Source organism: Molothrus ater, chromosome 3 (assembly GCF_012460135.2).
Source record: "Molothrus ater isolate BHLD 08-10-18 breed brown headed cowbird chromosome 3, BPBGC_Mater_1.1, whole genome shotgun sequence".
Taxonomy (NCBI): Eukaryota; Metazoa; Chordata; class Aves; order Passeriformes; family Icteridae; genus Molothrus; species Molothrus ater.
Genome location: NC_050480.2, coordinates 55,946,106 through 55,958,806, shown reverse-complemented (window position 1 = coordinate 55,958,806; position 12,701 = coordinate 55,946,106). Strand labels below are relative to the sequence as shown.

Below are 12,701 nucleotides of genomic sequence, written 5' to 3'. Positions count from 1 at the left end.
TGATGTCTGCATACTGTTTCACTTAGCCAGCCAGCGATTCTTCTTTATTGCTTTCAGTGAATGTGTAAGTTTAAAAAAAATGTGCCACTGCCTTGCATTTCAAATTATATTAAGAATTTCTGCTAAAACACAAACAGCTTAGTAACAGTGAGCCCAGAGGTTCTCACCTTATAATTAAACTGGTGATGTCATAGTTAAAAATAAGCATTGAGACTAAAGTGAATGTTTGAGATACTTGAAGTATTAGATGTGTAAGTTACAAATAAATAGTGCTTTTGTATATTTTCAGTTAAATTCATATTTTTTCAACAGAATCATAGTTTTGTTGGAGAATAAAGTAGTTTTAAGTGTTTATGTTGTATAAATGGGAAGGGATCCTGTCAGACAGTGCTGCACTGATGGATATTCACTTATGGTACTCAATTTAAACTAGACCAGGGCTTCTCTTGGAAGTGGGACTTACCTGCAACCTAGTGGAATGTAGTATGACTAGGGACTCACTGCTGTTGTCTCTGGCTTTACAGAGATGTGTTCTGTTGGTGAGGAAGTCAGTAGGATGTTTAAAAGCAGAAGAAATTAAGGAGGAAGGAAATAGGGGTTGTTTTCAGCAGTCTCAGGGAGTGGCTGTGGGGAGTTAAAAAGATTAACTCCTTTCTCCGGGAGGTGAAGAGCTTAAAGAGTCAGGTGTCCAAATTAGGATGCAAAAATGGAAATCTTGAGCATAGTCTCAGACCAGATGCCTGGTAATATGCATGCTTTGTTTCACTTAATACTGACTTCTGGCAGTGAGACTGATTTCAGGAATCCCAGCCAAGGTGTGCATCCCTGCCCCAGCTCGCTTTTTCTGCTGGTACCTTTCAGTGCTCAGATTTGAACAGTTTGAGCAATTCTTCCTGCTGCACACGAGCTTTGCCTTATGATAAGGTGGATGTGTGAACTGATATGGGGTTGCAGTAGGGTTTTTTCCCTGGGCTGTGTTTTAGCCAGGCTAACTGTCTCTGGTATGTGCAGCTGCACAAACAGCGCTGCTGCCTCGGTTGCACTGGCACTTGGGTGAGTGTGAGCAGCAGAGGATACAAGGGTGAAAGGAAGATCTATTGTAGCTGGTCTGCTGTCCATGGAAATCCTTATCAAGCCCTACATGAAAAACAGAAAATCTGAAGTCAGCTGTTAGAAGTGAAGGAAGAGATGAAGGAAATGTGAGAAAAGGTTAGCAGAAATTAAGGACTAATAAATTATGTTTTAGTGAAAACATTGCTGTAAATAGTAAGGGAAGAAAGAAGATTTTGTAATAAGCACCACCACTTGGCACTAATATCATGTGTTGCAAGTGAGATGGACTGGAAGTGGCAGTATGGCTGGATGATAACACTGTGTGTTATCAGTGTTATCGGTGTGATTCAGTTTAGATACTCAAAACAATCCTGGGAATGACAGGCTCTCACCTTTATCAATGCTGATTTCATGGTTTAATTATTCGCTATCAAGTAATGAAATGTACAGGTACATATATACTGTTTTTGTGAAAGCAGTTTGTGCTTTAGTGCTTGTTATACTTTAGCCTAGGAGATAATCTCATTTATAGTGTGGGTGCTTGGCAGCCTCAGCAAGCATGTGTGTTTGTGCTTGCCTGAAAAGCAGCATATGGCTTTGGTAGCTCTAAATGTGTGAGATTTCAGAAGTGAACATTCTCTCTGGCAGGAGTGGCAAGATTGGTTGTTTCTGAGAGAATCCTAATGAATTGTCTGCAGATATTTGTATTGTGTGGCCCTGAAGCATCCTCTTATATTCAATGTAAATTTACATAAGTATTTTATGACATCATTTTCTCAGGAAGCTGAAATTGAATTTGGAACGAATTCTCTGAAGCTGCCATAATTCCTTCAGCAGTGGTACTGATAGGTAGTTGCATATCTATAAAAGTCAGGTTCTATCCAAATCTAGTGTCTATTGTCTATCTGTCACCTAATCTTCACCTAAATCTACTTAGTTGTGCAACAGTCGCAACTTTACATAAGGGAACTGAGAAGAGGGACAGCTTTTATTGCTGAACATAAATCTTTCATGCTTTTGACACCCTAGACATTTTACAGCTTTCCTTCTCACCCTAGCTCTCCAGGTGGCAGAGGTGCTGTGGAATCAAGTTGTTGTTGATATGGGTGCATCAACACTCCCCATTAAGAATTTTAATCCTCCTTTCCTTAAGACTCTTCTGGTGATGGCCTGCAAGTGGTTGCATCAGCACAGCTAAGGGTGCAGCACTGGAGTTTGCTAGTGGGAATGAACAACCAGTTCAGGAAATTCCTAAGGCCATTGTAAAAAAATTCTCAGACAAAAGAAAAAGTGAGAGATGGTGTCCTACTTCTGGCTGGACAGGGTTAATTTTTTGCAGCAGTACAAAGGGGGCAGACCAGGAGGTTATTCTGTACAATGTCACATCATGGGGGCAGGGGAAAAGGAGTTGCTTCCTGGGAGAAGGAATTCCTGGAGAGTCTTGGTGGGGACACCAAGAATTGGAGAGTACCATTCCCAAACCACAGCAGATGTGAAATTACTCTTTTTTTTTAAGTATCTGAGATATGTGGTTTCTGCTGGCAGACATTTGACCAAAGTATATAAGGCACAAACAGGTAGTTCACATGATTTTTTTTAATAGGTAAGTCTGGTATCAGCTGAAGCAAAAATCCAGCATAAAATCCCCTAATGATTTATTTACTTGTGCAGTAGGGGTTTAACTTTTCAGCCCCCTTCTCCATGTGAATTAGTATTGTTGCTACATATGGTGGATGTCTTTGCCCATCAGTGAGAGTATTTTGATAGTGAAGTGCTGAATAATCAACAGTTTTGTTGAAAACCTAAAGCTAAACAAGTGTCTTGTAAATCCAGGCTTCTGCTATGTAAAATGCCTCTTGAACAAGTAGAACTTCTTTTCTGTTAAAATAACATTATGGCACTTTCGAGCAAAATTAATTTTTATTTTCTGTGTAAAGCATTGGTGTTTTTTTAGTTTGGAAAACATTTCTTTAAATTAAAATGAAGTTTCCTAGCAGTATTATTTGATAATGGAAACACAGGAAACTTTTTAGCTTGAAATGCCCTGATACACTGTGATTCTAAATAGATAATGCTTTAAAAATCACAATAAATTAGGAAAAAAAATCACAATAAATCACAATAAATACTAGGAAACAGGTGGATCCTTACCATGGTGTAGTGTACTCCTTTCCCTACTCCTGAAACTTCAGGAAGGAAGCATATCTGAGAGTGTGCATGTGCATGGGCTATGTTGATGTCCATAGCACATCTGTGCCTTCCTGCTGGTTCCTGTCTCAGTTTGGCTCAGCCAAGACTCATCTTGCCTCTGCTGAGATTAAATAGGCTCAAACTCTCCTCTGACACCATGCACACATTGCCTCACCTGTTTGTGTGAGCATGCCTGGCAAGAACATGACAGGCTCAGGAAACAACTTTTTTTTTGCTATTCACACTCCCACAACCCCTTCCTCATTGGTGATTCTTCTGAGGTTACATTTGCAAAATTCGAGGTGTGGGTACTGACCCAAAAAGTATCTGAAATTCTGGTTAAAGAAAAAACAAACCAGGAAAAAAACACAAACCATAATTCCACAGGGATATGGTTTGACTGTCCAGCTCAGACTCAGCCATGCAACGCACTGCACATATCCCAGGAGAAGCAAAGTGCCACCACTGTCATTAAAGCATTCTCCTCTGATATTATCCAGAGCCCTGCGGGGTTTCTTTGGAAAATACAGCTGTGGTCATTGGAAGGGGGCTGAAGGCGCAGTAGTTATACTGCTGTCAAATTAGTTTAAAATGTTTTGACACAAATGCAAGTTGAATCTAAATGTCCATCTCCATCTCAGTGAATTTACTGAGGTTTAAGCAGAAAGCTGTTAGTTTCCATGTTGGCCTGCTGACAACAAGGAATGGAATTCCTTTTGCCTTTCCATTTGCCATTGCTGTTAGTCCTTTACTGCAAGCAAACAGCACCCAGAAGGCAAATTAGCAGACATGTTTTACATTTCTCCCACTGTGTTGAAAACTGCCATGGATATGAACGTACTTAATAATCACCCTGAGACAAATTTCATCTTGTGATGGCTGTCCATGACACTAAATATTCCATTCAGCTTGCTGCTGCTAGGAATTATACCCAGGATATTTGCAATGTGCTGTCTCCAGTCCTGATTAGATTTTCCTTCACTGCTTAGACTCCTGTAAAAAGCCTGATGTTGGGAATGTGACATTATTCCACCCAATTAAGGTGCAGTAATTGTATCGTGAGCATGTTCAGAAAGTGCCTTGTGAAGCTTCTTTAAACCTGTCTTTGTAATTTCAGATCTGAGGGGGAATTTTATCTGAGCCTTAGTAGCTTTTAACTGCCTTACATTTAAGGTACTTGGAAGTCTGGAGAGATTCTTTTCTTGCGATACCTCTGTTACTAAAGTTCTTTATTAATGTAAGCTTTAATTTTTCTAAAATTAATCATAAATACAAAAAAGATTGGCCTGACACAAACCTTTCAACTGGTGTATCTTTGCAGAAAAAGAACTACTTTCAGACAGGTATTGCAAAAATGTGGTTAACTATGGAACTTCCTATAAATGCATCAGATAGGGTTCATTATTCACAAATTAATTAATTTCTTGCCTTTGTTAGAATAAAATGATACACTTCTATTTTGTGTCCTGGTGCTTTTTGTATTGCTTTTTGGATTGTATTTGTATTACCAAGTCTTCTTCCCCAAGTGATTATCTCTCTAGACTTTGTTTAGCACTTATTCTGTGGGTGTTGTTAATTAAATATTCTACAAGTTACTGATGAAATATTCCCTTTAATATTGCACACATCTCTGGCCATCTATAGTGAGCACGGAATTATCTGAACTCATGGTAAGATCCCTCCTCTATCATCCTGTTCCTATTGAAAGAAGTCAGAGAATGGCTTGTTTAAAATAGGCCAGAGGAGTCACAATTGCTGTCTTCTGGGTCATTAAAAACAAAAGGAAAGAGAACAAGGAAATAGGAAAGAGTTGTTTACTCTAAATACACAGAAATGATGGCACAAAAAGTAAATGCCTGATCTGACCACAAAAACCTGTTTCTTGAAAATATGTTAAGGGTTTTGTAACAGATTGAATGTGAGAGTCTGCCTCTGCCTTCAAATAGAACTGTGAAGACCGAACTTGTTCAGTGTTTGAGCTGAATAACATGATGTGACTACTCTTGGAGACTGGGATTAAACTTAGTGACTTGGGGTTTCAAAATGAATTCTAGAATTCCTTCATATTATTTTTTTAAGTGTCCAAAGTGCTTTACAATATCAAAGCTACAACTAAAAATATGCCTGTTAGAAAGGACGGGAGGTAAGAATAATAATAATGAAAGAAAATCACAATCAAAGGAGCAATGATCAGGAATTTTCTGCTACAATTCCTCACTTCTCAGGGGAACCTTCCCTGGCTGCCTCCTACCTTGCCTTGTCTACTCATGTAGGTTATCTTTATTCTGAAATGAAACTCTTCTGTTTAGTGATTCCTGTTAACCCAGTGGAGATTGAGGTGCAGGTTATCTCTTCACTCTCATAACTAGATGGCAGTAATTTTCTCCCTCCACTTCAGGTGAGCATAGGTTCACGTTGTCTACTCTGTAAGGCAAAAATTGTGCAGCTTCCAAATGATGGAGTAGCTGAAATCACAGCTGTTAGTTCATGTACCTGTAGCTGTGTATCATATGCATCACCATTGCTCCTTACTTGTTCTTGTGCTTTAGCAAGCCTGTTTAACAGGGATGAATCTAAATGAGAGATTCAGAGACCTCACTCAGCAAACAAGATCCTAATTTCTCTTGGCCGATGTTCATCCTTGCATTGTTTCCTTGTCTCTGCAGCTTCCTATTGTTGAAAAAATAAGGATCATTGCTCAGAAGGTGTATGGAGCTCAGGATATCGAGTTGTCTCCTGCTGCCCAGTCTCAAGTTGATCGTTACACCCAGCAGGTAAGAGCACCAGGGAATTGTGCAGGCAGGTACTTGTTGGACGTGAGTCTTGGGAAACCTCAGGGTGTAAATGTTCTCAGACTGGAGTGTTAAGTCAAGCTTTGCTGAAAGGCATGAGCTTACCCATGGTGGTGAACTGTGGAGGTCAGTATGGGTTGATTTGGATTTGGTAGAACAGAATGGTTTTAACCTTGAAGGCCATCTCCTGTGAGATATGAATGGAGTTCAGAATACTTCTGAGATTGTCCATGAAACTGTACTTTCTGTGCAGTTTGGGTTACTCTCCTAAACCTGACAACTGTGTATCTGCAAAAGTTGCTGCTAGCAAATGTAACCAATTTTAGCATGAGAGTGTTCATTTCTACCTTCAAAAAAGAGTTTGCAAACACAGTAAGACCTGTGCACAGCTATACACATTGATAATAAAGGTCCCAATATTTGTAAAATCTTCTGATCTCTTTCTGTTCCTATTACTTTCAAGGAGTTATGAATACTAGAACATTAAATACATCACCTATCCTAAAGCATGTGAGAGCATGTTACAGTTTGAAAAGTTTTGAGACCATGTGGAGAGGTGAATGTGTTTTTTGTAGTGGAATGGCTTCTGAACATAAATGTGGCTGGAGCCTTTCTGTCAGAAAATAGAAACAATATGTTATGTCCAGGAAAAATTCCAGAGTAAACTTCAGCAGCTTGGTCAGACAAGCAGAAGTCCTTGGTCAGACAGGTGGACAGCCATCTTCCCTAAAATGCAAACTTCCTGAGAATTAATTCGATTTTTCTAAATGGAAGAGAAGGTTACTTAGTGTACTTGAAGCTAAATAATCCATGCCTTTTTTTTTTTTCAGCTGTGATTCTCTAATCTGTTTTTCAGTCTAAGTGTTAGTATTTTAGGAAATATTCTCACAATGTCACCTAAAGAATTGTCAGCACTGGGCTGCAGAGAATTCCCTGAAGTGCTGCCTCTCCTCCTGCCCTGTTTGTAAAAGAATTGAACAGAAGAGTGGAAGGTGCCTGACTCAAGATTAATCCATAACTTGGAGATAAATTATGGGCAGGGGGAGCTGCTGAGGCACTTTTCCTGATTTTCTCCCACATTTTCAGTAATTAGCGCACTGACATTAGTGAAGGGGGTGCCATCACCTCATGCAGGTTTTTTCTTGTTTAAAAACAAAGGAAAGGAAAGCATCATGAGCATCATCTGTGTTTACCCCCACGAAGACATTAATACCCTTAGAAAATTTTGGACTCTGAATCCTGGTGTCAAGTTGCTGTCTAACTGGGTCATTAGAGCCCCAAGGGAACTGCTGTATGAGAGGTTTCTAGAAGATACTGATAACAAAACAAAAACATAATGTGCCTTTACTGTGATTTTAAAAACATTTTTCTTTTTTTTTTCCCTTTTTTTTTTTTTTGTTAGGGATTTGGAAATCTTCCCATTTGCATGGCAAAAACTCACCTATCCCTCTCCCATCAGCCTGAGAGGAAGGGTGTTCCCACTGGTTTCATTTTGCCAATTAGCGATGTGCGAGCCAGCATTGGAGCTGGATTCATCTACCCTCTGGTAGGAACGGTGAGTGCAAAGCATTCCACTCATTAACTCCCCTTTCACCCAGCTTGACAGGGAAGTGCATTTCCTGTTTGCCTCTAAAAATAAATGTGTAGAACCATGTGAGTTCTTGCTTTTGTGTGATAATCTTATCCTCAAACTTTATGTAGATCTGCATTTGATAGGAAAAGATAATCAAGAAAATGCAATGTCATATAAGAGCTTTGACTGTCAGTTCCGAGAGAATGGCTCTTGCTGTTGTTTCTGTTGCTGTTGTTCGTAGGTTAGTCTAGGGTATTTAGGCACCCTAATGCCACAGAAAAATTAATTTACTTGTCGTTGCCTTTTCTTATTCAAATTGTAGCCTGTAAACAACTAGTTAGATATTATTCTAAATTTTAAATCTTTTATCCATCATTACAAACCATTTCAATGCATTTAGATTGAAGGAATTGTGTTGGGGAATAGGGTATGCTTAAAATAACTGCTCTTCAGCTGATGAGCCTGATCTGCTCCCAATCTTTATGAACATCACTAGTGGTGCTGTAAAAGTAAGTTATGGTGGAAAGGGGTAGATTTTTAACTGCAGAAGTAATAGCACATTCCTTCTCCTTTATTAGAGATTTAAGCAATGAGGTGATAAAAAGAGGCAATCATCATCCTTTCTTCCTATCCTTCCTTACAAGTACAGACTCAGATTAGGAAGCTCCTGATATTTCTTCCCTTGCAGGCCTTATCGAAATAGCTGAGAAGTGAGTTGGCTCATGCCTTCTGCCAACCACGTACATCTTAATCCAAGCAGCAGTTGAACTGCATCTGACATCTCCTAGCTAGAGTTATTACTTACACATAGCTGATTCATGGGATGGTGCTGGAGAAGGGATGTAAAAGCCATTGCATTTCCGGAAAGAGTACTCTCCCAATGTTATCTCATCTTCCCAGAGCACGGCCTGATTTCCTTGTGCAGCAGTACACTTAGGAAAGGTTGAAAGTTTCTAATCTATTGTCCTGAATTCCCTCCAAAACAATCAAGTGTTTGAAATGAGGAAGGAAGCACTTTCTGACCAGGAGGGTTCCTGGAGTTCAGGAAACTGTGTCACTTTAAGTCACTGGACTTGGGGATACGCTTTCCTTCTGCATGACCACATTATGCACATCCTCCAGAAGCAGAGCACAGCTGTGTATTTAAATTGTGTAAGACCAAATTTCAGTTACTGGTGACAGGGTTAAAATTTGTCAGAACTTCTAGTATCTCCTTCATGGCCTGGATTCAAGTTTGCACTGCAAGTTGTGTGTCATGAAGTTATGAGAAGGAGTGCATGTGAGTAATGGGCAACAACTAATTCAAATCCATGAGGGAGCTTTTCTGTTGGATGTCAGAATGAAATATTCTTGGGTTGAGCTTTCTGAATGAGTCACACCCTGCATGCTTTGCTATATACTAGCTGCAGTTCGGTGTCATAAATCCATAGAAACTGTCCATAGGAGCAGAATAAACTAAACCAGTTCAAGGATTACCTCTTTCTGTTACCATTTGGAAACCAAAAAATTAAGTTCTTTTGAAAGATATTTTGTATATGAGATTTCTTTTTGGAGGAGAGTGTAAAAAGTATGTCTAAGTTAGTTAGCCTGACTTTGGTGAGAAGCAGTATTAGCCATGGAACCTCTCCCATATCCTGAGCTGGGAAGGCAGTATAGCCTGTGTTATGTATTCCAAGAGAGTTTGTAGGCGAGGTATTGTATAAACATAAGATCCCCAAGAGGTAAAAATGTAAATACATGGACATCGATCATTGGTTGTTTGGAAAAATATTGCTAATGCTCAGGAATGTAATGCTCAGGAATGTGGGACAGAACAGTTCTTGGAACCATCACAATTGCTACAAATCAGAATGAATGAATGAATTTGAATGTATTCCTAACATTGTTAACACACAGTTCTTTCTTTAGAATTAAATTTATAGCAAGAGGTCCAACTTGCTGCCTTTCAGAGTGGAGAGTTGTGAGCATCATGAAACAAACTTTCATAATGTAGTTGCACCATGACTTTTGAAACCACTTTTCTAATTTGTTGCCTTCAGATTTTTTGTGTGCGTTGTTGTCAGCAACTATGTCTTAGGGTTAGTGTTACTTTTTAAGTGGTGCAAGAAGAAATATTTTTCATGTCTAGCTTCAAAACTGAAAACCTTCCCTTGGCATTTCTCTTACTAATAAAGCTATCTGAAAGTGTCTGCAAGGACAAAGCAAGTATAAAAGGGCATGTCCTGAAGGCTTAGAATGGTTGGAAGTCAATGTTGTGAGTAGAGGGATTACAGAAATCCCAGTGACAGCCTATGGTGAAAAGATCCAGTCATGACAGTGGACTAGATTTCTTTATATAGGAAAAGAAGAAGGAGCAGTACAAAATTTTTTTCCCTTCCACTGCTTGCTGGCTAATTGTATTAATGGAGAGGCTCCTTAATACCTAAGCTGCTCAGAACCTTCTTACAGCTAAGGCTTTTCTGATGGCAGGAAAAAAATACTATTTTTCATTAAAGTTGTAGTGATAATTCTGATGCTAATTAAATGTCAAACGCCATTCTCAAAGCATATTTTTTACCAGACGAACTTCTCATATTCCGACCTGTGAGAATTGATCAGTAAAGCAGGTTGTTAAGAGTTCTGCTCCAATGTAATGGGGAAGAGCATTACAAATGAGAGAGATAGGTACTGCTGAAAGATAATAAACTATCTACAGTGACTAGCATTTGTAGTTTAGCCTTGTCACTAGCACATGCAAAGTAATGAGATTTGTATTTATCCCAGCTCTGATACACAGTGATTTTTTTTTAAACTAAATATTTAGCATGTTGTCTTCATATTCTCTAAGCAATATTTGGTTTGTGTTATGGTTGGCTCCAGTTCCCATACAGCATGGAAGTCTTTCCAGGAAAAATGAGCTGAGTCTTATCAGAGGAAATCAGCAGTGAAACAAGAGGTGCATTTAATTAACACTGGCACAGCTTTTATCCAAGTTCTCTGAGACCATGACCCAGAGGGCTACATCACTCTCGCAGGTGGACTGTTGACATCATTGCTTGGCTTAACAGAGTGATGGCAGGAAAGCTGCTGGAGTATATGTAGGAAACCAGTGAGGTCATTCACTAGCAATGCTTGGGTGGGGAGTTGTTAGATTTTTTGTAGTTTTTGTGTTTCTCTCCACACCCACCCAAAAAGCCATAGCAGTTTGGTGCTTTCTCACATTCAGCTACATTTCCATTGTTCCTTTTCATGTGAGTTGCAAGAATGCAGGAAGGTCATAGAAATAAAACCTGTTGCCTTTTGCCTTTGGGAAGTGATGCTACCAAATCACTGCTGCAGGAAATAAATCAGTGGTTGAGTCACAGTGAGATTTTTAAGCATGTACTACTCCAGCCATGCACTTTCATTTCAATGGGTTAAAATTACAGGCATGGTCACTCTGAAAATATGTGGAGCCTTTGGAGTCATGGCCAGCTTCCAAATTCTCACAATGAACTGACATCCTTCAGATATCAACATATCTGAAGAAAGGTCAACCTATTACAGAAATATTTTTCTCCTCGTAGAGAAAGAAGTTCAAGTCTCTGGAGCTAGTGCTGAAACTATATCCCCTTGGAAGGAACTCTTGGGGTGACCCAGTGTAGTTTGAAATCAGTGCATGGAAAGAACAAAGCTCTAGCTCACTTGTTGGTGAGAGCCAGGACTGCCCTGCCAAAATATTACCTGGATATTGTAAGGGGGAAAAGACCTCATAAGAAAATATTTTTATTATTACTTGCAGAAGGAAAATATTGTTCCCCGTTGAATTAATTTCTTCTTTCTTAGTGGTTAGGAGCTTATTAAGTTTTGAGAGTGTCTATTGAACATAAGCTGGACTCCAGGCCACCTGAAGTGAAATTGCAGGTTTTCAGTAGTGCATGATGCTCAGATTGCCTCCAAACTGTCATTTTGTCACTTTTCTCAGGTGCTTTTATGGGACAGATGAATAATAATTGTCTGATTGCTCAACTCATCCTGGTGATCTTGTAACACAGGGTAGCATTTCAAAAACATAAATGATGGTGAGGTTTATATTTGCTTTGTAAAACATTTAGCTTACAGTTCAATTTTGTATTGTTTACAAAGGATTTAAGCTCTCCTAGGTATTCTGACCACTCTTGGTCCAAAAAATGTTCTTGGAGATGTGGCATTTGGCAAGTGCCTTTGGTGTTGTATAGTTGCTGTGCTGTAGCAGTGCTCAGAACAGCTAGCTGTGAAAGCTAGGGGCTCACAGACTCTGTGGGCAGCTTTTGAGACAACTGCAAGAAGTGTGTAAGCAGTGAGAGTAAAGGAAAGCCATGAAATTCAACTCATGTAGGAAAGTAGGTTAACAATTGTTTAGTCCTAAATTGGAAATTGGTAACAGGGAAAGAAAAGCTGCCCTCTGTTAGATGCTGTGCCTTTGTATCTATCACAGTAGGTGATAGATGAAGGAGAGGGGTTTTCTGAATTACAAAGGCTGCATCATTCCTGTCCAGTGACCAGCTATGCACAGATGGAAATGCTGAATGATGTTCTACTTGGGGGAAGGCTGAGGAATTATTCAGGATAGGGCTGATGGGCTGGGGGTGACCAGATAGACATGATTGATGGCTGGAAGTGAGGGTGGGGACAATCACCTTCAGACTGTTGAGTCTAAAAGCCAAAGGCTGAGAGGTTAGTTAGTAGGCTGAGGTTAGTGTAATGGCAGGAAATCCACTTCTGGCCCTTGGTGGATTGCATGATGTGGTTGTGATGGTATTGGGCTGGCCAGAGAGGGGAGGGTCTCTGTAGATGAGGCAGGAATAGTCCTAAGTGAATGATTTAGCTGAAGGGCTGAGGAAAAAAATTGTAGATTATAATGGAATGGTTTGCTTTTGCAAACATCCCACCTGTGTGTACTATGAGGCAGTTAAAATTCAAGGATGGCAGTGTCCATTTGTGATCAGAAGATGGGAATAGAAGATTGAGGGCAGGATTGGAGAGATGGGATTGGCTGGAAAGGAAGAAACTGAGAGTTGTACTAATGGGAAGAGATACCTGTGAAATTATTTGGAGACACATCCAAGATGTACATGGAGAACTGGAAGAGGACA

General features: G+C 39.7%; 1 protein-coding gene across 1 annotated transcript in view; it reads left to right on the top strand.

The window, feature by feature from the left end:
- Positions 1-12,701, top strand: part of MTHFD1L (methylenetetrahydrofolate dehydrogenase (NADP+ dependent) 1 like) — a 125,777-nt gene that overhangs the window by 69,791 nt on the left and 43,285 nt on the right. Inside the window, exons 17-18 of the mRNA XM_036380096.1 lie at positions 5,910-6,017; positions 7,438-7,590. Of these exons, the coding sequence (XP_036235989.1) occupies positions 5,910-6,017; positions 7,438-7,590 (261 nt within the window). The remainder of the gene's footprint in view (positions 1-5,909; positions 6,018-7,437; positions 7,591-12,701) is intronic.